At 35.3% G+C, this 27,523-nt stretch overlaps 1 protein-coding gene across 1 annotated transcript in view; it reads right to left on the bottom strand.

The window, feature by feature from the left end:
- The window catches only part of SPAG16 (sperm associated antigen 16), an 869,771-nt gene that overhangs the window by 732,284 nt on the left and 109,964 nt on the right, over positions 1 to 27,523 (bottom strand). The window contains exon 10 of the mRNA XM_033859808.2: positions 1,768 to 1,895. Coding sequence (XP_033715699.2) covers positions 1,768 to 1,895 — 128 coding nt within the window. The remainder of the gene's footprint in view (positions 1 to 1,767; positions 1,896 to 27,523) is intronic.

The following is a 27,523-nucleotide window of genomic DNA, read 5'->3' on the forward strand; positions in this document are numbered from 1 at the left end:
TAGAATCTTCTCTCCTCATGGGCTAACTAGTGAAGATTATGACAGAGAAATTATTCCCTGGGTTGCAGTAGTAGTTATCAGGGCAACTGTCTTTCCAAAGTCTGCAAATAAATTAATCTGGAATCCAGACTTTGTTTCTGACTAAGAGTCAAATGTTTCCCTCTTTCTCTTCTCCACATTTTCATTTAGTAAATGCTTTTCCCTTAACCTCCACTAATCGTTGGTCAACATTTCCCATTCTCTCTGTAAAACACTCTGGCTGTGCTAGCAGTGCCCTGACTGCTCAGAGCTTCCAGACCATGCCCCAGCAGACCAGCACAAGCCACTCCCACCAGCTAAGGTCCACTATCACAAAGAGTCAGAGGAGTTTGTTACTAAACCTCATAAGCCAGTTGCATTTGCTACTCTAATGTAATTAAAAACTAATCAAGGTGATGAAATATAAGTGTGATAAGAAGAATTGCTATCAATGAAAATTAAATTAATGCCATGGAAATGTGAGGAGATCATCTTCTGAGCGTCTGAAGTTCTTGTTTCAGATTAAGAAAATCATAAAATTGTTAGTGATACATTATTGGTATAGCTTATGCAAGAAATATGATGTAGAATTCCAATCAACAGTCACTTAAGGAAAGAAAAAGCCATGGCCTTACATCAAAAGACTGTCATGTGAATGCAAATGAACTGTTTTAAGTTGAAATAGAATACTTAAGGTATGAATGTATCATTATTATGGTTCCTTTTACTAACAGATCTTTTCAATTCATTAACCTACTGGTTTTGGTCATGGCAGAGTCTTGCTACATGAAAATAATCAAACAAATAGGTCTTAGAAAGTGAATATACATACAGTCATCAAGAGCAAGGTAAACTTTGCAAAATAAAACAAAACAAAACAAGAAAAACCTCACCACAGTTAAGTGTAGGTTATTAGAGTTGGTTAACATCCTCTTCTGAGACATTTTTCCTCATTAAGTATAAAAGGAGCAATTACATAATGTTTGCTATACATCTTTGTACAAATTTCTTAAAAATCAATAATATAAACTTGGGATTATATGAACAAATACAAGAAAACAATATTACTTACCTAAACCATAATTAAAATGATGTATCCATGATTATTTACAAAAGCTGACCACTTAGTAAAATTTTAAAGTACCATAGAAATCTACTGTAGAATGTATATTTACTGATTCTCCACAGAAATATTTTTCTCAAACACTCTGAATAGGAGTAGTATAAATTTTATAAGATTTAAAATGTTTCCTATGAATGTAAATATGCAGATTCATAAAACTTATTAGCAAGTAATAAGTTTTGCTTTTAAACTGATGTGATTATGGTTCACAAAACTATGGTCCTCAAAACAAAACAAAATAATGCGTTAATGTGGAAAAAAACATACACTGATAAAATTTTAAGTAAAATAATCAAACGAAATGCATAGCTGCTGAGATCCTATTTTTAAAACAAATCCTACAAACCTCTCTAAAAACAATCTGTGCTTTATTTTAAGCCAGAACTGCAACCTCTACATTAAAAATGCACAGTAGTGCACTTAGGCTGTACTGCCACCAAGTGCCTAAACCAGTTAGTTTTGAGACTCTTGCAACAGCTTTAAGAGGATTCTTTCAGTGCTATAAGTAGCAATTTCAGAAACAGGCTAAGAGCAAAACACTTTGACCATAAACAGCTATAAGAGTATCAAAATTTAGACATGACAATAAAATCTCAAAGGTATTAATAAAACATCAAGAATCTTACCAGCTCACTGGAAGTTCGTGAAGTCTAAATATGTCATTCAGCTTGTAGTCAAATTTTGCTGGACAAATATTTTCTTTGCATAAACACAGGTTTGGATTTGGTTGCATATCAGAGGGAAACACTGAATCCTAGAGAAAAAAATATAGCAAGAGTTCTGTGTAAAATAGACAACTCATTGCAAACACTGATACAGTTTTATTTAATATTATATTAGAATATAAATGCTACTATTATAATCCATCAGGATTTACCTTAAATTCCTTATTCCTGATTTTAGTTTTGAGAAAATATGTAAAAAACATAAAATTTTAAATAAGGCATATATCTACTTGCATAAATCTAAACTGCATACTACACGGTAAAAATTACTTGAAAAAAATCCCCTTATTGAATTACAATGAAGCACAATATAGCATTGTCTTATATTATTGGTCTATTGTCCTTTTGCAATGTTTCCATCCCCAACAATAACATCAACAAAATCTGTGATTATTTTTATACTCCTTTTGTTCTCTATAAGTGGGAAACTAAACACATTTTAATTGGATAACAAAATAACATTTATTAATTGATAATTACGGTTTTCTTTAAATCTGAGGACATAGGGCTAAATTAAAGGTACTTACTAAAGATAAAAAATTTCTGTCATAATCATTTTAAATCTCACATACATTAGAATCGACATCTTCCATGTGTTGCTCATTTCCCTCCCCACCCAGCAAACTCTAACGAGAGATAAAAGATCATTTTCAGCCCATGACAAAGTGGTCTCTCCTCAGTGGAAAGAAGACATGCTATGAATAGCACTTAATTAACACTTAATGATGGATGGATTAATGGTTCAATTCTACACAAAAAGGAAGTAATCAATCCGCTTACCCTTAACACTTTAAAACTGCCTTTAAAAGAGGGAGACATACTATTCATTTGCACACTCATTCATTTATTCAAAAAATATTTATGAGTGCTACTTTATCCCAAACATTATTCTAGGCATAGGGAATCCACCAATGAGCAAAGCAGATAAAAAGATTTGCCCTGGGCTTCCCTGGTGGTGCAGTGGTTGAGAGTCCGCCTGCCGATGCAGCGGACGCAGGTTCGTGCCCCGGTCCGGGAAGATCCCACATGCCGCGGAGCGGCTGGGCCCGTGAGCCATGGCCACTGAGCCTGCGCGTCCAGAGCCTGTGCTCCGCAATGGGAGCGGCCACAACAGTGAGAGGCCCACGTATCGCAAAAAAAAAGATTTGCCCTTGTGGAGGTTACATTGCAACAGATTCTTTATTATATCCTCAGAGTTGGAAAATGATAAAGCCAATTTTCATAACTGAAGTATTTTTGTGATCAAGAAAGTAATATACATCCTTAGAGAAATTTTATGCATTTTATAATATTACAAAGAAAAAAATTAAAATTATTCTTACCACCCTGGTATAATTACTATTATCACTCTGGTTTAAGAATTTGTCTGCCTCTCTTTCTCAATTTTTCCAAAACTGGAACCACGCTCTATTATCCACCCTCCAGTTTTCATTTAACATTATATTACTGCATTTTCACAGTATTTAGTCTATTTTGAAAAAATGATAAATGTCATATTTTACTTAACATCAGCTATATTTGTTTGCCTCATGATTATCGATGCTGTGAACAAGGTTTTCTGTCTATAAATCTGCACTCACAATTTAGAAGTATAAATAAATAATAATCCAAATAAAATTAACATTTAACAAAAAACATGATACCTCTTCATGGATTGCTCTTTAGAATTGTTACATGAATTCACACCCCTGCCAGTTATATAGTGATACATACAATGTACCACATCTTTGCTATGGGCACATTCACACATGCACATAGTTCTTTCTCTTACGAATATTTATTATTGAGTGTCTATTTCAGGGCAGGCACTGGTTTCAGCTCTTACAATATATCACTGACCAAAGTAGACCTTGTGGAACTTGCATTCTAGCATCAGGACGCCATAAACAATAAAATAATAAATATGTAATTACATGATAAAAAGTCTGAAAAAACTGTTGCTAATTCATATATAAAGCTATTTCATTGGTGTTTTGCCAATGAATTGATTAGATTAACTATTTTTGTATTTCTTTTTGTACTTCATTTTCTCTCAACTGTATATTTATGCCTTTTGCCCCTTTTCCTATCGTTGTGATGGTACCTCATTTTAATAATATTGCTTGGGCTGGAAATGGAGGTAGGATAAATTATTATGTTGGAAAACATAGCAAGGTGGAGCAGGATCCATTCTGAGTATAATTTTTTGACTACATGGAAATATCTAGAACCATGAACTTATTATCTACAGCAACTTGTATAACCACTGTTAAACCGATCATTATATAAAACTAATACAAGGCATTTAATAAACCTAATCAACTACAACCTGTTTGATATATAGGGAAATATAATAATAACTGAACAACTATTTTAAAAGAAGATTTACAAGAGCAGTAAAGGTCTAGTAACAGCAATCCTATCTAAATATAGATGCACTTGCAGAGGCAAAACGTTAAGACCCTTTATAACCCAGCCTGTATACTGAAACATTCCAGGAGACAATAGCCAATAAATTGGCAGGCACGATCAGAAAGGTAAATACAGGATACCTAAATAAGGACAGTGCATAGAGGAAGGAAAATAAATCTTAAAACTATTCTTCAAGCTACATAACCATTATCATTCCTTTGTACTGACAAGGTACAATTTGAGGGCAAAGCTAAACTCTCAGTAAGGTGCTTTGACAGGTCAATGGTCTCAACTCTAAGGACATGTTGAAATTACCATGTAGCTTTTTAAACCATACCAATACCACCAAGCCCCACCCCAGACCAATTAAGTAATAATTTCTGAAAGAGAGGCTCTGACACTGGTATTTATTTTATTTTAAAGCTCGTCATGTGAAATAAATGTCAGGATTGAAAATCTTGGCTTTTCCTCACAATTCAGCTTTACTACATACTAGTATGTGAATTTAGTCAAGCTACTTAACAAACTTTCTAAGCTGTATTCTCCCACCTGTAAAATACAATCAAAATCATACTGAATTCATAGACTGCTATGAGGATTAAGTGAGATAATCTCTGTAGAGCACTAATCATATGCTTGGCATCTAATAAATCCTTAATAAACATTAGCTATTTCTGTGTTTATGATTGCTGCAACTAGTGGCACATGTTAATTTCAACTGGTGAGTAAAAGGTGAGTAAATTCATTGAGTTATTTCATACTTTACTTATTATAAAATACTCTATCTTAATCAAATTCCAGGATTAATTTCTCCTGGTATGCTGATTACAGCAGACTCTACTATGACCCAACCTGTCAGAATACAGTCTCATATCTGTTAACTGCTGGCTATCTCTCTTCGTCCCAGGATCAATAATAAAAGGAGTCCTTACTTCATTGGCCAGCCAGTTGAGGTTAAATACAGCCTTGCTGCTTATATTCATAGGATGAAACACCAGATGGGTAACTTTCTCTCCATTTCAGTGATATATCAGTTAGGCATCCCCTGTACCTATCCTGATTGGGAAGCCAATTATTTATTTTGGCCTCCTTCCACATTAGTCTCTTGGGTACCCAGGCTCCATATCTATGCCATTTGACTTGTGTCTGCTTCTCTATCTTGTTTATTGTTTTCCATTGAGCTAACATTCATGGGAATTGCCCAGAACAACCTTGAATCTGAAGCTCAAAATTATTCACTCAGGCATTCACTTAACATTTGAGTGTTTCCTTTGTGTCGGGCATTAGTGTAGTTTACCAGACCACAAATATAAGTAGAATACACTCCTTCCATTGCAAGGACTCAGTCTCAAGAAGAAACAATATAAATGAAAAGAAAAGCTAGAGTAGAAATATGCAGAGGATATTTAGGTGAAGAAATAAGCAATGAAACTATTGGAACGAAGTAGATGAAATTATCATAAGTTGCATATATTGTGATTACATTGATAGATGACAGAGAAAGATAGATAATGTGTATGAAGCCAAGTGGAAAAAGGAATTATAAAGAGGCCACATTACTACAAATGTACTACAAATTATAAAAGTAGCAACCTTCATACATGCAATGAATGAACAGAAGATATAAAAGAAAAATATTTCATCAAATCTAGCAACAATAAAATATACAATACCTCACAGAACACTAATAAGAAATTTACTAAACCTACAGAAAGAAAAACACACTTTATTCAGAGATATAAAGCAAGGGCTGATTGAATATAGATAGTCCATGGACTAAGATAGAAAGTCTATTAATGAACTTCAGAAGTTTGATTTAAATATTTAATTCAATTCAAATAAAAACTTCAGTGTGAATTTTGAGGAGTCTTAGAAAATTATTCTAAAATTAATCTGGAATAACAAACCAGGCAAAATTGCATTGACATTTATAATATCTCCATTTTACAGCTGAGAAAACAAACTCATAGTAATTAATCCAAATACAAACAAAAAGTTTAAGTATAAATAACTCCAAATCAAACAATTTTTCAACTATTACAAAATGATTACTAAACAAGAATGGAATATTTCCTTAATCATTCAGTTATCAAATTGAATAAAGACATAATTTTTGATAATATAATAATGCAAACTGTTGGACAAGATACGGAAAAAAAATATTCTCTCACTTGGGGTGAGTGTAAACTGATTTGACTTTTCAAAGAAATTTCTATCGAAATAAAAATTGACTTGGTAATTCCACAGCTAGGAATTTGCCTTGTGGATATTCTCACAAAGTTTCACCAGATTACATACACAAGTTTTCTTTTCTGTTTATGTTTTTTATTTATTTGTTTTTGTGATTTGCTTTTGTTTTCTAATACACAGCATTTCTTACAATATAAGATATTAAAAGCAATCTAACTGTGCATCAATACCTTGATTTACTTTAAAAATTATAGTACTACTCTGGTGTACTACCTTTAAATAGAATGAGGTACATGAAGTGCTGATATAACCCTAGCACACCAGTATGGCCCTGTCAGTTGTTAAAATACTGAAAGATATTCATACTACTTGGAAAACAGCTGATACCCTGAGCACATACTCCATATTCCTCTCACCCCCACATTCTAGCTCCTTCTATGGGTACAACCCCTGCCCCTGACTTATTCATTTTATTGCCTAATTAAGGTCATTTCTGGCACACCTGGGGCTCCAGGACCATTCTCCCACCCTACATCCAGCATCCATTCTGATTGGTCAGTGCTTATGCTCTAATGGTTGTCAAATATTTTGAATATCACTCTAAATTTATATATACTTATACAAAATTAACTCTATATTATTAACTTAAAACATTTATAGAATAGCATATAAGGAAAATCATTCCATTTTTATAAAATAAAAAAAGGTTCTACATAGGTAAGTGCTAATGTATCTTTGAAACATTTTTAGAGAGAGACAGAGAGAGCAAGAATCTTAACAGTGGTCACCGGGAGGAGATCAAGATGGCAGAGCAGGAGGATGTGGAGCTCACCAACCACCATGAACACATCAAAAATTCATCAACATGTGGAGCAATTCTCATTGAAAACAAACTGGAGACTGGCAGAAAGACTCTTACACAAACAACACTGTAAGAAAGATCCAGATGTAGTCAGGTAGGAAGGTAAGGGAAGTGATCAGATCGGTACCTGAGCCTCTAAGAGGGGACACAGAAGAGGAGCGAGATTACACAGGCTTGGCAACCCTTCCTGGGGGGTGGGCAGTTGAAACCCCGTATTGGGTGTCCCAGCCCTGGGGTATGACGCCAAGAGGATAAGTCCCCTTAGCTGGTTTGAAAACCAGTGAGACTGACAGTGGGACTGTAAGAAACTGAGACTCTGCTTGTGAAAAGTGCACACATGCTTGCTTACTCCCAAAACAAGGCAGAGGAAGCAGACTGAAACTGCCCAGGACTTGGGCCAGTTTCCCACAACCGCCCCAGCAGGCTCCTCAGCTTGAGCTGAGAACTGGCTCCCATCCCTCTTGCTCCATGGTGCAGCTGCACACTAGGTTGAAGGCTGCCACAGGCAAGGAGAGTGCACAGATGTGGGGGACGGAGCCAGCTCAGACCTGACAGAGCATCCAAATGGAGCGAGGGCAAACATTACTGCTGTTCATAAGGGCAGGAGATGAGGAGTGGTCTGGAGCTCTGACTGGTTCCAGGACCACCCTACCACATGCCCCAGCCCACGCTAAGCACCTGCTCTGGCCCCTCTTGCTCTATAACGCAGCTCCCCACTAGGGCAGAGGCTGCTACTTCTAAGGAAGGTATGGAGTTGTGAGGGAAGGAGTTGACTCAGACCTGACACAGCATCTGAAAGGGGCAAAAGAAGCCATTACTGGCATTCGCGAGGGACAGCAGATCAGGAGTGTTCTGGAGCTCTGACTGGTGCTGGGACCACCCCAGCCTGCACGTCGGCCCATGCCAAGCTCCTGCTCCAGCCCCTCTTGTTTCAGCAATGCTCCTCTCTGGACTGAACATGTCAATGCTTGGGGCAGAAAGCACACACTTCGAGGGAACAGAACCAGATCAGACATGAACACCAGGGCTTCTGCTCCAGCAACATGGGATTCAACCCACCCCCGATATGGTGGTGTTGGCTATGGAGCAGAAAAGAAGCCCCAGCTAACATCTGGCTCTGGTCCTAGCTCTTCCATCTCCAGTCCTACCTACTACCGATGTGATGGCTGCTAGCACACACTGACTGATGACATGACTTCTGCTCACTTCAGATTCAGCTCTGCCACCAAAGCCATTGGACACATGCAGACAATATAGGGACATTCCCACAGAAGGACAGGAATATGTAACTAACTGTTTGAACTAATTTCATAAAGATGGAGAAATTAAGCAAAATGAGAAAACAGAGAAATTTTTTTTCAAAAGAAAGAACAACAAAAACCTGAAAAAACAATTAATGAAACAGACATAAACAATTTACCAGAGTAAAAAGTTCCAAGGATTAGTAATAAGAATGCTAAATGAACTAGAGAAAAGAATAGATGAACATGGTGAGGATTTTAATAAGAAACTAGTCAGAATTGAGAAATACAATAACTGAAATGAAAAACACACTAGAAAGAATTAAAAGTAGACTAGGTGATAGAGAAGAACACGTAAGTGATCTGGAAGATAGGATGATGAAAATCACCCAATGAAAACAGCAAAAAGAAAAATAAATTTTAAAAATGAGAACAGTTTAAGGAACTTTTATGACAATATCAAGCAGACCAACATTCACATTATAGGGGTCCCTGGAGAAGAGAGAGAGAAAAGGGTCAAAAATGTATTTGATGAAATTATGGATGAAAATTTCCCAAATCTGATGAAGGAAACAGTATCAAGGTACAAGAAGCACAGAGAGTCCCCAAAAAAGATGATTCCAAAAGGAAGCACAGCAAGACATATTATAATTGAAATGGCAAAAGTTAAACATAAAGAGACAATCCTAAAGGCATTATGAGAAAAACAAAGAGTCACGTATAAGGGAACCCCCACATGGCTATCAGTTGATTTTTCTGGAGAAAGTTTGCAGGCCAAAAGAGAAGGGCATGATATATTTACGTGCTGAAAGAGAAAAACCTACAAACTATGATACTCCACCAGGCAAGATTATCATTTAAAATGGAAGTAGAGGAAAAAACTTCTCAGACAGACAAAAACTAAATGAGTTAATGAATACCAAACTGACCTTAAAAGAAATGTTAAAGGGTCTTAACAGTGAAGGGGAAAACATGAAGATGTAAAATAGGACATCAAAAACAGAAAATGTTGGGGAGGGGAGTAAAAAAATGTAGATCTTTTAGAATGTATTTGAAGTAAATGACTACCAGTTTAAAACAAGTAGATGTAGGTCAACATACATGAACCCCATAGTAACCACAAATCAAAAACCTACAACGGATATACAAAGCTAGAGAGAAAGGAACACAAACATACAAATAAGGAAGATCATAAAATCATAAGGGAAGAAATTAAAAAAGAACAGAGAAGAACCACAGAAACAACCAGAAAACAAGTAACAAAATTGGAATAAGTACTTATCCATCAATATTCACTTTAAATGTCAATAGACTAAATGCTCTAATCAAAAACATGCCATGTGGTGGCTGATTAGATAAAAAAAAAGAAAAACAAGACCCATTTATAAGCTGCTTATAAGAGATGCATTTAAAAGCTAAGGACACACAGACTGAAAGTGAGGGGATGGAAAAAGAAATTTTATGCAGATGGAAATAACAAGAAAGTTGGGGTAACAATACTCATATCAGAAAAAAGATCAAAGAAGCAAAGAGCTAGTTTTTTTAAAATATAAACAAAATTGATAAGCCTTTAGCATGCTCCTCAAAACAAGAAGAGGACCCACATAAATAAAATAAGAAATGAAAGAGCAGAAATGAAAACTGATACCATGAAATACAAAAAAATCAATAGAATACTACAAACAGTTATACGCTAACTAACTGAAAAACTTAGAAGAAATGAATACATTTCTAGAAACAATCTTCCAATACTGAATCAGGAAGAAATAGAAAATCTGTACAGACCAATAGCTAGAAGAGAAATTGAGTTTGTAATTAAAAAAACAAAACAAAACCTCCCAGCAAACAAAAGTCTAGGACCAAATGGCTTCACAGGGGACTTCTACCAAACATATTAAGAAGGGCTAATATCTATCTTCTCAAACTGTTCCAAAAATTGAAGAGAAGGAATCATACCCAAGTTCATTCTATAAAGCCACCATTACCCTGACACCAAAACTAGACAAAGACAATATAAAAAGAAACTACAGGCCAATATCTCTGATGAATATAGATGCAAAAATCCTCAACAAAGTATTAGCAAACCAAATTCAATGATACATAAAAAGGATCATACACCACAATCGAGTGGGATTTACTCCAGGGATGCAAGAATGGAATATATCTGAGAATCTAGCAATGTAATACATCACATTAACAAAAGGATAAAAAATCACCTGATCATCTCAATAGATGCAGAAAAAGCATTTGGCAAAATTCAACATCCATTCATGATAAAAACGCTCATCAACGTTTGTACAGAGGAAACATATCTCAACATTATAAAGGCCATTTATAACAGACCCACAGCAAACATCATATTCAGCATTGAAAACCTGAAAGCTTTTCATCTAAAATCAGGAACAAGATAAGGATGACCATTCTCGCCACTTCTGTTTAATGTAGTAGTGGAAGTTCTAGCCACAGTAATCAGACAACAAAAAGAAATAAAAGCCATCCAAATTGGAAGGGAAGAAATAAAACTCACTATTTGCAAATGATATGACACTACATATAGAAAAACCTGAAAGTCTCCACTACAAAACTATTAGAATTAATAAACGAATACAGTAAAGTTGCAGGAAACCAGATTAATATACAGAAATCTGTTGCTTTTCTATACACTAATAATGAAATATCAGAAAGAGAAAGCAAGAAAACAATCTCATTTAAAATCTCATCCAAAAGAATAAATACCTTGGAATAAACTTAGCCAAGGAGGTGAAAACTTATACTCTGAAAATTTTAAGACATTCATGAAGGAAACTGAAGATGATACAAAGAAATTATAAGGTATCCTCTGTTCATGGATTGGAAGAATTAATATTGTTAAAATGTCCATACTACCCAGAGCAATCTACAGATTTTATGCAATCCCTATCAAAAAATCCCTGACATTTTTCACAGAACTAGAACAAATAATGTTAAAATTTACATGGAACCACAAAAGACCCCAAATAGCCAAAGCAATCTTGAGTAAAAGAACAAAGCTGAAAATATCACATTCCCTGTCTTCAGACTATAACATAAAGGTACACTAATCAAGATAGTATGTACTGACACAAAAACAGACACATAGATCAATGGAACAGGATAGAGAAACCATAAATAAATTCACACACTTATGAACAATTAATTTACAACAAAGGAGGTAAGAATATATAATGGAAAAAAGACAGTCTATTCAATAAATGGTGCTGGGAAAACTGGACAGCTACATGTAAAAGAATGAAATTCTCATACCATATAGAAAAATAAACTCAAAGTGAATTAAAGACCTAGATGTAAGACTTGAAACCATAAAATTCCTAGAAGAGAACATAGGCAAAATACTCTGACATAAATCGTAGCAATGTTTTTTTGGATTAGTCTCCTAAGGCAAAAGAAATGAGCAAAAATAAACAAATGGGACCTATTTAAATTTTAGACCTTTTGCACAGCAAAGGAAACATCAACAAAACAAAAAGACAACCTACTGAATGAGAGAAAATATTTGCAAATGATATGACTGATAAGGGGCTAACATGCAAAATATATAAATAGCTCATACAACTCAATGTCTAAAAACCAAACAACACAATTAAATAATGGGAAGAAGACCTGAACAGTCATTTTTCTAAGATATACAGATGGCCAACAGGCACATGTAAAGATGCTCAACATTGCTAATAATCAGATAAATGAAAATCAAAGCCTCAAAGAGCTACCACCTCACATCTGTCAGAATTGCTATCATCAAAAAGTCTATAAATAATAAATAATGGCAAGGATGTATAGAAAAGGGAACCCTAGTACACTTGGTGGGAATCTAAATTGGTGTAGCCACTATGGAAAACATTACAGGGAGGTTCCTCAAAAAACTGAAAATAGAACTACCATATGATCCAGCATTTCTACTATGGGGTATATACCCAAAGAAAAAAAACACTAATAAAAAGATACATGCACCCCCATGTTTATAACAGCATTATTTACAATAGCCGAGATATGGAAGCAACTTAATTGTCCAGCAATAGATGAATAGATAATTGTCTAGCAATAGATGAATGGAGACACACACACACACACACACACACACTAGAATATTACTCGGCCATAAAAAAGAATGAAATATTTCCATAAAAAATAATGAAATATTTGCAACAACACAGATGGATCCAGATGTTATCAATATTATGCTTAGTGAAATAAGTCACACAGGTAAAGATGAATACTCTGTTATCACTTATATGTGGAATCTAAAAAATAAAACAAATGAATATGGCAAAACAGACTCACATATAGAGAAGAAACTAGTGGTTACCAGTGGGGAGAGGAAAGGGTAGAGGGGAAAGACAAGGGCTGAATATTAAGAGGCATAAACTACAGTATAAAATAAACAAGCTATAAGGATATGTTGTATTGTATAGGGAATATAGCCAAAACTCTATAATAACTTTAAATGGAGTATAATAGATAAAAATATTTAATTACTGTGTATACCTGAAACTAACATAATATTGCAAATGAACTATACTTCAATAAAAAATATAAAAAATTAAACAGAGGCAGTAGCTATGAATGTTCATAGCGGCACTATTTACAAGACATGGAAGCTAAGACATGGAAGCAATTTAAATGTCCATCGACAGACAGATGGATAAAGAAGATGTGGTATATATATATACACATACACACACAATGGAATAATTTTCAGCTACAAAAAAGAATGAAATAATGCCATTTGTAGCATTATTGGATGGACCTAGAGATTATCATACTAAGTGAACGAAGTCAGACAGAGAAAGACAAATATCGGATGATATCACTTATATGTGGAATTAAAAAATGATACAAATGAACTTATTTATAAAACAGAAATAGACTCAGACATAGAAAACAAACTTATGGTTACCAAAGGGGAAAGAGGGAAGAGGAATAAATTGGGAATTTGGGATTAACAGATTCATACTACTATGTACAAAATAGATAAACAACAAGGACCTACTGTATAGCACAGCAAACTATCCTCAATACCTTGTAATAACCTATGGAAAAGAATCTGAAAAGGAATATACATATATATATAGATATCGATAGATAGATAGATCGATCGATCTGAGTCAGTTTGCTGTACACCTGAAACACTGTAAATCAACTATACTTCAATTTTAAAAGGGAAAAATATTATATTAAAAAACAACAAAACATGAAAAACTTAAAAAAATAAAATAAAAAGGAGGTAGGAGGTTCAGGATCAGAGAGTGGGATATGATTATAGAAACAGAGTTTGCAGTGATGTCCCCTGAAGATGGAGGAAGGGGCCATGATCCAAGGAATCCAAGCAGCCTCTAGCAGCTGGAAAAGTCCAGGAAAGGATTCTCCCCTAGGGCCTCCAGAAGAAACACAGCCTTGACGCCTTGTTTTCAGATTTCTGCCTTTCAGAACTGTGAGTTAATAAATAAGTGTTGTTTTAAGCCAAAAAACAAAACTAAAGAAAAAACAAAATAGTTGTCACCAATGCATGCAGTAAATAGAGATCAGAGCAAAGGGAACAGAATTAATTACTTTTAATATTATACCTTTCTTTACTGCTTGAATATTTTATCATATGAATGTATCATTTTCTTAAGTTTTCAAATAAAGTAATGTATATAAAAGATCTAGTCTACACATATTAAATGCCTTCTAACCTGTAACTAGTATTTTCAAACCATGGTTTAACGGGATATGATACAGTTAAAAACTTAGATTTAAATGACTGTTCAAATAAAACAAGTTTGGAGGGTATAACAGAGACTTTAAAGAGCTCTTCTACATTTCCCTGCCTCTCTCACAGTTAAACTGAGTTAAAGTTATTGGGTTCTGTAAAACAGGATGTGAGTAGAAATGATGGAAGCCTCTTCAAGTCCTAGCCCTTAAACCTCCCAACATAGTTAACCATTTCCCTTCACCTGCCACAATGACTTTGGAGGACTATTTGGAGGACTATGGCTATTTGGAGGACTATGGACTACTTTGGAGGACTATTTGGAGGACTATGGACTATTTGGAGGACTATGGCTGCCAATACACCTGAGTCACTGAATGAACTCAGAGGAGTCACACCATCCACAGTGAGTACGATCCTCAGTTGTAAAAGCACTTTGAATTTGGAGGCTTATCTCTTGTAGCAGCTAATGTTGTTTACACTGACCTATACAGTTAAAAATGATGATGCTTAATCATTTGCCATTGACATTAATTTTTAAAAATACAAGGTTAAAAGAGGAATGTTTTAAAATAGACAATGCATTAAATGAACACTGCCTTAAAACAGATTTTAAAGTGATTTTTCTCTCCTTGTCCTAAATTCCCATGTTGAGAGGAATTTACCAGAAAAAGAGAAGTTTTGTTCAGGCTTCTGTGCCCTCATTATTTCATTCATCATGCAAGTAGTCCACTGCCTGCTGACAAACTTCACACATCGCTACCTAGGAACGACTGACAGCTGACATTACCTGTTAAGACTTGATTGAGCTAATTGACATTCACAGTCTGAGTATTAAAATGAGAATGAGTCAGGATAAGTCTTCCTTCTTCACTTATGTATTTGTTCAATTGCTTGACCTTTAGGTTTGTTTGCATTGTTGTGGCTTTAGATTGTAGGGAGGATTATACTCGCAAAATGCTGTTTTCATATGCATTTAGGCATTTTTGATCTAATACTCCTAAAAGTATCTAATAATTCTTTAAAGTTTCTGCTGTATATGATTATATCAAGCAAATAGTTTTGATACATTTTTAAGGCTATCACTGAATCATTCTTTGACCCATATCAAATTAGACTAAAGTAAAAAGACTAGCAAAAACAAAAGGTACAAACAATAAACAATCACTTGAGAACTCCTCTAGTTTGTCATATTTTTAAAGTATATTTCTAGACTAAACTACGTATTTGTGCCAAATCCCCACAACAGTTCTGCATGTTGGATATCATCTCTCTTTTACAATGGACAAAAATAGAGCTCAGGTAGGAGCTGATTAGTGGAGTGATCAGCTAACTGATCAGTGGTAGGACCAGGAATCAAATTCTATCTGCCTGGCCCCAAAGCCTCAGTTATTTCTTCTTTGCCCTATAGCTCCAGTATCTATGTAAGTATTCTTGTGTCTCCAGCTGGACCCTATTAACTAAGATACATTGATAAAATACTTAAGACCTAACTTTTCTTCTAGCTTAAAAGAATCATTTGGCTTAACTATAAACTACAAACAGCTCCTGAAGTTGCTGAAGAGAATGCCATATCTACTTGGAATTTTCAGAATTCATCTTGAAGCAGGCTTGGGAGTTACAAGGAGGTAGATGAGGGATGAACATGATGAGACTGTATATCACTTTGATTACAACATGGCCACACAAGGATCGTTTATCATCCTCATTTTACTGATGGGTAAAATCAGTCTAAAATAATCTAACCCCTTTCCCAATGTCATGGATTTGTTAGGTTAAGAACCTCAGATTGAAATCCAAGTTTGTCTGACTCCAAAATCCTTTTCATTTTACCATATTTTTTCCCAGTTCTTTCATCAAGCCCTGTTGATTTAAACCTTTTTGTTTTTTTAATGGGCTTCCTAAACAGAAAGAGTAAAGATAATGAAACCTTTTTACCTTAATGGCTTGGTAATCATTATGAAAACTACTGTTGAATAATACAACTTTGTTTACCTTCTAGTTTTTCTGTCTCCTTCTAATTGATTACAGCAATTTCTACCCTTTTCTTCATCCCCTTTTTGTGTGGTTTCTAATCTGCTATAAGCCACAAAATACTACAACCAGATCAATTAAGAATAGCTTCTTAACTATGACAATAAGGTTCTGTATTAAGACCTTCTACATAGTAGCACAATGATTTTTAATGCAGATCTTTGTCTCTGGTGAGATCTCCCTGTTGGTTTTGTTGACGTGTAAGTCTACATTTTTGATGACTGAGTCTCCAGAAGACTCAATATAGATTAATCAATAAAAGTTGCTGTGAAAACTGATTTAACTATTTGGGAAGAAAAGGTAAAATATTGCATCTTATCCTGCTCCCAAATTAATTCCAGATGGATTAGAGTTCAATGTTAAAAAAAAAAAAAGAAATCATGAAAGAACCAGAAATAACATGTAAGTAAATATTTATATGATTTTGGAATACAAAGCCCTATCTAAGCATAACATTAAGGAAGAAATCGTGAAGTAAAAACAGTTATAATGATTATGCAATTTTTTTTTTTTTTTTTTTTTTTTGCGCTACGCGGGACTCTCACTGCTGTGGCCTCTCCCGTTGCAGAGCACAGGCTCCGGACGCACAGGCTCAGCGGCCATGGCTCACGGACCCAGCCGCTCCACGGCATGTGGGACCTTCCCGGACCGGGGCACGAACCCGTGTCCCCTGCATCGGCAGGCAGACTCTCAACCACTGCGCCACCAGGGAAGCCCTATGCAATTTTTTAAACTTCTAAAATTAAAAAAAAAAAAATCAAAGGAAAAACTGCAAGGAAAATGTTGGTATGTACAAGTAATAATATAATTACATATAAAAATATTTTTAAATCAACCATAAAAAATTTGACTCTCTTGAAGAAAATAGTACAGTCTATGAATACAAAAATCACCCATAAAGTAGTCAGTAAACATGTAAAAATGGTCAGTCTCACTAACAATTTAATAAATACATAATAACAAATGAGATGCTATTCATTTACATATTGGAAAACTATATTTTTAAATGAGAAATTGGTGAGGTACTCTCACATACTGCAAGTAATAATATAAACTTATATAAACTAATTTCTAGAAGGAAATTTAATAATATGTATCAAACTTATTAAGAAATGATCCAATACCTTCTATCAGTAAGCCTATTCCTAAAAATGTATTCTAGGAAAATATTCAGACTAATGTGCTAGGATGTATATATAAAGATATCCATGGACCATTATTTATTATAGTGAAGTACTAGAAACACCTAAATTCAAAAAAAAAAACAAAACGATTAGTTAATTGAATTATAGAATACCATGCATCCAGGTGATGGGACACTATTTAGCTGTTAATAATTATATCCACAAAGAAAATTTATGGAATACAAAAGTACCCACATTATATAGAGGACATATATATGATATATCTACATACGCATATGTGTGTGCAACTAAAAGAAAGTGTGTAAAATATTAATGGTAACTAACTCTGTATGCTGTTTATTTTATATTCACTTCTGCATTTTCAAATTTTTCTAGAAGGAACTGAGATTACTCTTAACACTTGGAAAAGCTTGATATTAAACATATGTATGATGTAAAAATAATACAGGCTAGGATTACACATCTCTGCCCTCTTAAACTTGGGTGTGGCTGTGTGATTTACCTGACCAATGAAATGTGAGCAAAAGCCACATGTGGTACTTCTGGGAACAAGCGTGAAGTGCCAGGACATGTTTGTCCACATCTTTGGTCCCTTTCTCCGATACTACGAAAGCAATGACAAGAGCTTCTTCATTGGCCTGCATTCCCAAAGTGATTATGATGAGCAGAGCCCCTTTGCTGACCCACAATGGCCATGTAGTGTACATGAGATATTTGTTTTTCTGTTTTAAGCCACTGAGATATTTGAGTTGGTTTCTGTGTGTGTTTGAGTATGCAAAGACACCCACATTTCAAACTGGTGTATATAAGACCACACACACTGAGAGTTTGGAATGTCTGAATTTTTCTACCCATTACCAAGTCAAGATAACCTATTTCTGTTTTAATCCCTGAGTAAAGTAACCATTTCAGTAATACTCTTCATTTATAAAAATCACATTATGACAGCCTTAATAAACTTAAGTTTTTAAAGCAAAGAATGAAGTCTACACCCCTCTCGTGCACAGACCTTTTCTGAGAAATGGGAATAATGATCCAATTCATTTGTGTTCTCTTAGCTAAAATTCCCCTTCTGGGAAAGCAATAAATACCTTTCTGTTGGTAACTTTCTGTTTACCACTGCACATTTCTGGAGGGCAGCCAGCTGGCACAGGTCCTCTTATTGGCACAAAGAGTACACAGCTGGGTTGCTTATGCTTCTATTTCTCTGGAAGGCATCCTAGTGGCTCCCATAGTCACCAGGAGCCTAAACAGACACTAATCAAAATATAAGCAGGATCCACAGAGGTCAAAGGGTCACTCATACAGTATCTAGTTATTGCTTATGCGTAGCTATTTAAACATAGCTGTTTATTTTCTCAATGGTTTTAAATCAGATCAGTTCACTATAGTAAGAAAATGGTTATAACATATTTTTAATCCTATTTGACCCAAAAATATAAGCAATTAAATGAAAGATGACAAAAATCAATGAATTAGACATTATGAAAAGGACATAATATATTTAGGTTTGTACAATAAGGCAATTCTCAACTAGCAGTTTTATTTGAAAATGAATGAAGACTTTCTGTCTTTATTAATTCCCCTCACTTAGCAGCATGTAAACTAAAATTGATAGACCTGGACTTTTCAGTGACTTTTAGGTTATATCCCTCTCACTATAATTTTCATTTAAAATAAACAACTGCAGGGCTTCCCTGGTGGCGCAGTGGTTGAGAGTCCACCTGCCGATGCAGGGGACACGGGTTCGTGTCCCGGTCTGGGAAGATCCCACATGCCTTGGAGCTGCTGGGCCCGTGAGCCATGGCCACTGAGCCTGCGCGTCCGGAGCCTGTGCTCCGCAACGGGAGAGGCCACAACAGTGAGAGGCCCGTGTACCACAAAAAAATAAATAAATTTAAAAAAAATAAAAAAATAAACAACTGCAAAATCTCTATGAAACAGAGACCAAGAATTAGTCTTATAAAGGTTAAATTTGCCCAAAGATATATCTTGACTAGCTAGAGACTGCTGAATTGTATGACATGTCTAGTTGCATTCACAGCCTAATATATTCTCTAGTTGGCAGGCTTCCAAAATGAAGAATAATCATGCATTTTTGAAACCGAAATTGCAACATTTAACTTAGCCTTCTTATCCTGACTTTAATGCAGTTAAATTAAGAATTGTAATTAAAAAAAATATTAAGTCATCCAATTTTTCATTTTGGTAAAGCTTGTTATGGAATAATGCAAATATATAAAAAGTTTCAATTTATATTATATGTAAAATAATCCTGTACAATAAATTATAGCTTTTGTTTAACACTATTACAATCACATAAAGGTGCTGCAGACTCAAAATTATTCAAAGGAAGGGTGAATGAAATGGAGAGACATATACAGAAAGCACAGAGGATTCTACCATAATGATGACACAGGTGACCATTTCTGTCACAGTGACAGGCATTGAAGCAGTGCTAAAAAATGCTTTATGCAAAAGTCAATAAATGGGGCAACTTTTGAAAATGGTGGACTTGTTTTCAACAGATTTCCTAATTCAACAAATCAAGTTTCATTTATTTGAGTTATGGCATTACTCTGAGTAAATGTCAAGGATTTTCTGATTAGCTTTGTGGATAGAAAGTATGGATAATTATTGACATCTCTCCTCACCAGTTTTATCTGTTTCCATCCCTCAAAGGCAATGCCTTTTTTTAAGCAAGGTAAAGTTATCTACATTAGTGGCTAAGGGGAAATGCCTAATACTTCTGCCCCAACTGGATGGCATCTGTTTGTTTTACATGTCCAGATAGAAATGCAAGCCTGTGCCTAAAGTGATAATCATCTTAGCTGTTGAAGTTTTCACTGTCTATGGATACCCACAAGGATGATCTGCTTGTGGCTTGGTGACTTACAACCTTATGAGACTTCACAGTAAAATAGCTAACTTATACTCTGAGTTACTCAAGGTATTTTCTATTAACATGATCTTCTGCAATATTTATCTTCTTTTTGTTAATACATGTGCTTCAGTGGTCCTTCTTATCTTTGAATTTTAAATAAGGTTGCAGTTTTGACTATATAAAGCAGGTTCAGACATTCAAAAGCCAGGAAGATAATTCAAATGAATTAATTTAGTAGGCATTGAAAGATGTATGTTTAATACACAGATAAATTCTTTACTTCAATGTAGAAATATGCTCTCCCCCTTTTTTTAGTAAACATATAACTTTCTTGCTCTTTCTTGATCCCATGTTCCCACTTTTGGTAAAGACATGAGCACAAGACATAATTAACTTTTCTCTCTTCTGTAAGAAAAACAAAAGCAAAAATATGAACACTAATTCCAAGGTATATAAGTACTCGGTACTGGGAAGACAACTGGGGTAATAACTGTAGAGGCTGAGAAATGCATGCATGTCTTGCTTAAAGCACCAGTTGCCACCAACCAATGCAAGGAATGTAGTATGAATGTAACCCCAATCTTAAAATATAGCCCTTTTTTTTTTCAGAAGGGGTCAGTTATTGAAGGTTTTCATTGAGTCATTCAATAAATATGTATTGATAGTCCCAATATACCAGACACTATTCCAACTTCCCAAAATATACTAGTAAGCAAACAGAAAAATAAACATCCCAGCCCACATGTAGTTTACAATATATTGGGGAGACATAAAATAAACAAACAACAAGTAAACCACATAAAACGTCAGAATACAAAAACTGCTACAGAAAGAAAGAAAAAAGCAGAGTAAGGGAGACTGGGAGCACATTGGTCAGGAGGAGAGTGTGCTGTGGGGGATGACTGTGAAATTTTACATATAGCGGCTGATGCAAGCCTGGGTGGCATCTGAGCAAAGACTTGGAGGCAGTGATGGAGTTGACAATGAAGCTATTTAGGAGAAGAGCATTCCAGGCAGAGGGAAAAGCCAGTTCAACGACTTGAAGAGGGGAGTGAACATGGCATGCTCCAACAAAAAAGGAGGCCAGCGTGGGTGAAGAAGAAACAAAGAGAAGAAAATATTTTTAGGTGAATTAGAATCAATTACAAATATTGATAACAAATTTACATAATAATTACTCAATCCTGAGAAATGTCAGTGTTGGGAGGGCCAAACAAAATACATCTGTGGACTGTCAACTTTCTATCCCTAGCCCTGATCTATGACTTATTAAACTGCTAACATTTTTTAGGCGGGATTGTTTAAAATTTTGATTTCATTGAAGTTTCCTAAGAGTATTCAGAAGGTGAATGGATAATCATGTTAAATGAATCCTTCTTAACGTTTTTTCACCCCACTCGCACAGTGGAAATTAAGCAGAAACTACAGATTCTATTAATTCATTCATAAAAGTGCATTAATGTGCAAGTAGTATGCTAGGTGAGTGGACTGCAGAGATATGGGAGATAACTCCTGATCTCAAGGCGCTTACAGGCACCCAAAGAGAAACTGTCTCTAGTGAATTATGATCCTTGGGAGTAGAGAATAGGGAGTGAATACTTTTATAAATACTAGCTATCATAATTTTCATTTTCACAGGTCCCAACAAGCCACACTGCTAACAATTTTTCTATTAGTAATGAAAACAGTACTTGTAATTATGACATTACAGAGTTTACAAAGTCCTCTCACATATAATGTTGCATTGACATAGTGTTTTATTTTGCCATATGGCTAGAATTAAGACAAAAAAACAGCTCAAACAATTTGTTTAATTAGAGTCAGAGTGACTTGATTTAAACTAATCACAAAACCAAAAATGTACTTGTTTGCTTATTTTTAATCTTTATAAGTTTCCTGATACATAACCCCACTTAACAAGTTATCTCCCCCAAATATAGTGAGGGTTTTATTTTGCATCCAACATCTAACTAAGGCCAAGAACAGGAAGCCATTCAATTTCTAGGAATTGTGCTGAGGTTCTTTTATGGCTGTGGGTGTCAATTAGGAATGATGGATTACAATCTGTTCAGCTGAAAATTAATTCCATATACTATCTACACTGTATATCTATGCATTCTGTTTAATGTAAAAGATTGCCTTTGACTGTAGGAATTCCATACCCCATCCCCAAAGTCTGTCAATTCTTTAGAAGTGGCCTTGGATAACATGGGGTAAGATAACAAGTCAGTCTCAAAATATGCACAACAGAATCCCTTTCCCTCTTATTCATCTGCTGTGGATCTCACTATCAACACTTTAAGTAACAATCAGAATGCTAAGTTTTTAATATTTTTCAACATTTACCAAAGTCTCATTTATGATAGATGTTCTAATGTTAGCCATCAGTTTTGCTGACAGGCATTGTCACTATATTTAGTTTAGTCATCAGAAGGCTACATATATAGACCTGCCTCTTAAACAATGAGCTTCTCAGAATTTATTTCATGTCTAATCCTGTAGCATTTTCCTCCATGACTGAGGTTTACTCTAATATCTTTTCTGGCTTCATCTAACTCTACCTAGATGTTCCATATGTGCCTCACTCTCTAATACTAAACATTTTTTCTTATCTTTCACCCAAATCAGTTTCACTTTTTAAAATAATGACCATGATTAATGGCACTGCTTTTCATTTGCAGGTCTGCAATTTGACATCATTCTAATAATTTTTTTTTTTTTTTAGTACGTGGCCCTCTCACCGTTGTGGCCTCTCCCGTTGCGGAGCACAAGCTCCGGACGCGCAGGCTCAGCGGCCATGGTTCACGGGCCCAGCCGCTCCGCGGCATGTGGGATCTTCCCGGACCGGGGCGCGAACCTGTGTCGCCTGCATTGGCAGGCGGACTCTCAACCACTACGCCACCAGGGAAGCCCTCTAATAATTCTTGAACCACATTTTTAAAATTAATTCACGTCTCTGCATTTACTTGATCCTTTCTTAGTATAAGTCTTCATCCTTTTCCACAAGAGGTTGCTGCAGCCTTTAATGTGTCTCCCTGCTTAAGGAATCATCCACATAAAATGGCGTTACTAAACGGCATATATAGTCAAAAACCATTCCCCTGTATATTACCATCAAATGACTCCCTGCTGTGCACAGGCTAAAGTTTAAACTCCTATGAAACAAGCCCAGCCATGGGGATAACCCCAGCCTGTCTCTCTAATTTCATCTTTGACTGCTTCCCTAAATACACGCCATGTCACATTACCTCTTTCTTTGTGCCACCCGTTATTAATGTAGAGCCGTACTTATTACAGAATATTGCAATTGTGTCATAGCATAGTCCTCTCATTCAACTATGAGCTATTAGAAAACAAGTATGGAATATTATTCACTTTTGTCTCCCTAGTGTAGTATCTTACACATAACAGGCACTCCATAAATGCCTATTTAGTGAACGAATGGCCTTCCCAAAAGTCGACGTGTTGTTCATCTCTCATTCATGGAACAGACTCATTATATTCCTCTGAGGTAGAAATGGTATAAAAATAACTTTATAATTTATATTGTTGTGTGTGAACATACATAGGAATTTTATTTCCCTAATTCCATCAGTAGGTGGTAAATCCTATTGAGGTTAGCTAGAGACATTATTCATTTCTGCACTATGGAATGATAATGAGTGTTAAAGATTTAGTGACTCTGAAAATGCACCTACTGATTAACAATGACCAACCGTAGCACTCAGTAAATATGATTTTTAAAGCCATTATACATTTATATTTTAATAATACCTTTCAGAGATTCTGATTCAACTTCTATCTTTTGACTTCTAGCCATGCATACATAGGCCAAATTTACTATATATTCATAACAAAATCAAAGGTTAGGCAGCAATAATTCAAGATAACCTGTGTTTCAGTGATTTCGAATGTTTGTCTTCCGGTCCAAATTAGCTCAATCACTTTCCCAAAAGGTGGCCTCATTCCTGTGTGAATGTTCCTGCAACATTAACAGGCCCATACTATGGAGTGAAACATATTCATCCAGATAATTTTCAGCAGAGTCAGACAACCAGGAAGGAGCAAGGTCTCTGACAGGGATCCATCTTGATACAATAATTAGGCTTGTTCTAGGACTACAGACCAATTAATTTCAAGCTCCAGGGAATCACAGTCTTCTAGACAGAAAATGGCATTTGAATAAGATGGTGACAAACAACATGCTTTAATATAAAAAGAATTTGGACTCTGGGAAAATCAAAACCTAGTACCTCAGATATTTTTAGACACAGAGAGAGTATGGAAATAAGAAACCCAAATGCAACTGAAAACATACAGAGGGTGTAAGTAGGTAAGGATGGAAATATTGAAAAGGTGAATGGCAGAAGACCATGAAGGAACAGGAAGACCAGATAAAACACTGGACTTTTACAGACACTGAAGGCACTGAAATTTCTGGGCAAAAAATGCAATTCAAGAAAATACATCACATTATTCAACAAAAATATACTCTTTTAAATTATTCAATACATGGTACATCCTATGTATAAATATAAAAATTTAAGGTTATATATATTTCTCCTCAAAGCAGGTGATTTTCAGTAATGACGAATGATGATATAAGGAACAGTTGAAATAAAAGAGAAAATACGATCCAAAAATATTTTTTAGATGTCTCTAAAATCATCAGAGTGTTTAAAAATATAGTGAAGAATAATGGAATCGAGATCCAAGAGAAGAACACACACGAAGGTGAGCCTGGCATTTGGAGTTCATTTTCTCCTGAAGTTTGGCTGCTTGTCAGACAATTTTGATAGAGGAGGCTAAGAAATTGAGAAAGAAGGACAAAAGTTGAAGCTGAGAACCCAGCCAAAGGATGGGTTCTGTAAACACTCCAGGCTTTTTATTGAGAATCTGAGGAATAAGAGTGAGCTAGAAATAGACTTGACCTTCCAAAGACCAAAGCTAAACTTTGAATCATCTCAGTCACTAATTGGAACAAGGTGATATACCATTGATATTGCTTCTAGATAGCTGCCTGCAAAATGCCAGCACAGAACCTCTTTGGAAAAAGATAATATCACACTTGGGCCTCAAATCAGACTTCTGTTTTTAAAGAAACATTGTCTGGTACTCAAAAAACAAAAACAAAACAAATAAACAAAAACAGGCAAAAGAAACTCAAGACCATGTGACCAAAACCCAGGAGAAAGGATGGACATTAGAAACGTACCTACCAGAATTGGAGATGATGAAGAAATCAGTCACAGATGTTAATTTCTGAACTGGAAGATAGATCCAAAGGAAATGACCTGGCTGATATAGGGAGAGCTTAAGAATATGGAAAAGAGCATAAGATACAAAGGGAATAAAAGGTAAAAAATTATAAAAATGTAAACTAGTATCCCAGATAGAAATAGAGAGAAAATGGTGAAGAAGCAATACTTGAAAAGATAATGGTTGAGAATTTTCAAAACTGATAAACAACATCAAGCCATAAATTCAAAAAGCATGACAAACCACATGCAGTAAAAATAAAAAAAAACATACTTATATATATCATAATGTAACTGCAGCAAACCAAAGATGAAGAGAAAATCTTTCAAGAAGCCAGAGGGAAATACAGATATATTGCATTTGAAGGAGGAATAGTGAGAATCACAGCCAACTTCTCAACAGAACAAAGGAAGCCAGAGATGATGGACCAGTATCTCAAAAGTGCTGAAAAGGGCTTTCCTGGTGGCGAAGTGGTTGAGAATCTGCCTGCCAATGCAGGGGACACGGGTTTGAGCCCTGGTCTGGGAAGATCCCACATGCCGCGGAGCAACTAGGCCCATCAGCCACAACTACTGAGCCTGCGCGTCTGAAGCCTGTGCTCCGCAACAAGAGAGGCCACGACAGTGAGAAGGCCCGCGCACCACGATGAAGAGGGGCCCCCACTCGCCACAATTAGAGAAAGCCCTCGCACATAAATGAAGACCCAAAACACCCAAAAATAAATAAATAAATAAATTTTTTTTTAAATAAAAAGTGCTGAAAGAAAATATTTGCTCTCCTAGAACTGTGTAATCAGTGAAATTATCTTTCAAAACTGGAAATAAAATAAAGGCATTTCAGGGCTTCCCTGGTGGCGCAGTGGTTGAGAGTCCGCCTGCCGATGCAGGGGACACGGGTTCGTGCCCCGGTCCGGGAAGATCCCACATGCCGTGGAGCGGTTAGGCCTGTGAGCCATGGCCGCTGAGCCTGCGCGTCCGGAGCCTGTGCTCTGCAACAGGAGAGGCCACAGCACTGAGAGGCCCGCGTGCCGCAAAGAAAAAAATAAATAAAGGCATTTCAGACAAAATCAACTGGGAGAATTTTTTTTATGAGTAGGTTTACATTAAAAGAAATTTTTCTTTAAATCTTGAGTTAGAAAGAAAATGATTTCAGAAGGAAACTTAAGGATATATGAAGGAATGATTAGAAATGAAATTGGTAAGTAATTGAGTATACCTAAAAAATTGACTGTATTAACAATAGCAATGAAGTCTTACAGAGTTTAAAATATATACATATGTAGATATGTGACAACAGTGGAATATTAAGTATGTAAAGGGAATAAATAATATTCTAAGATCATGGTAAAAGTACTAATTTGCACTAGAATCTGATGAGAAGATGATTCAGGGAGAATCTCTAATATGTCTACTAAACATTACCAAGCTAGTAGACAGAAAAAAATGGAATAATTATTATAATAATAAATTAGTAAAAATAAAGCCATAAAGAAGAAAGAAAGGAATATAAAACAAGAGGGACAAATAAAATGAAAATTATCAGATAGTAAAATTTAGCCCAATACATGAGTGGCTAGACAGAAAGTAAAACTTTCTGATACAAAACTAAAGATACAAAACTAAAATATATGGAAACAAAAACGGTAAAAAAGAAATAAGAAAAAAATAGATACCATGGAAACACCAAAAAGAAATCTGGCCCAGCTAAAATAATACAAGCAGACTTTAATACAAATGCCTAAAACAAGTGAAAAGGGACATCTAGGATATTAATAAATTTAATTCATTGGGTAGATATAAAAATTCTAAGGTTTCTGCACAGTGCCTTAAAATGCAAACTTCAATTGTTTAAAGAACAATAATGCCCATCACAGCATCTCACAAAATTTCCTCCAAAATAATACAGAAGAGCACAAAGAACAAG

Source organism: Tursiops truncatus, chromosome 7 (assembly GCF_011762595.2).
Source record: "Tursiops truncatus isolate mTurTru1 chromosome 7, mTurTru1.mat.Y, whole genome shotgun sequence".
Lineage (NCBI taxonomy): Eukaryota > Metazoa > Chordata > Mammalia > Artiodactyla > Delphinidae > Tursiops > Tursiops truncatus.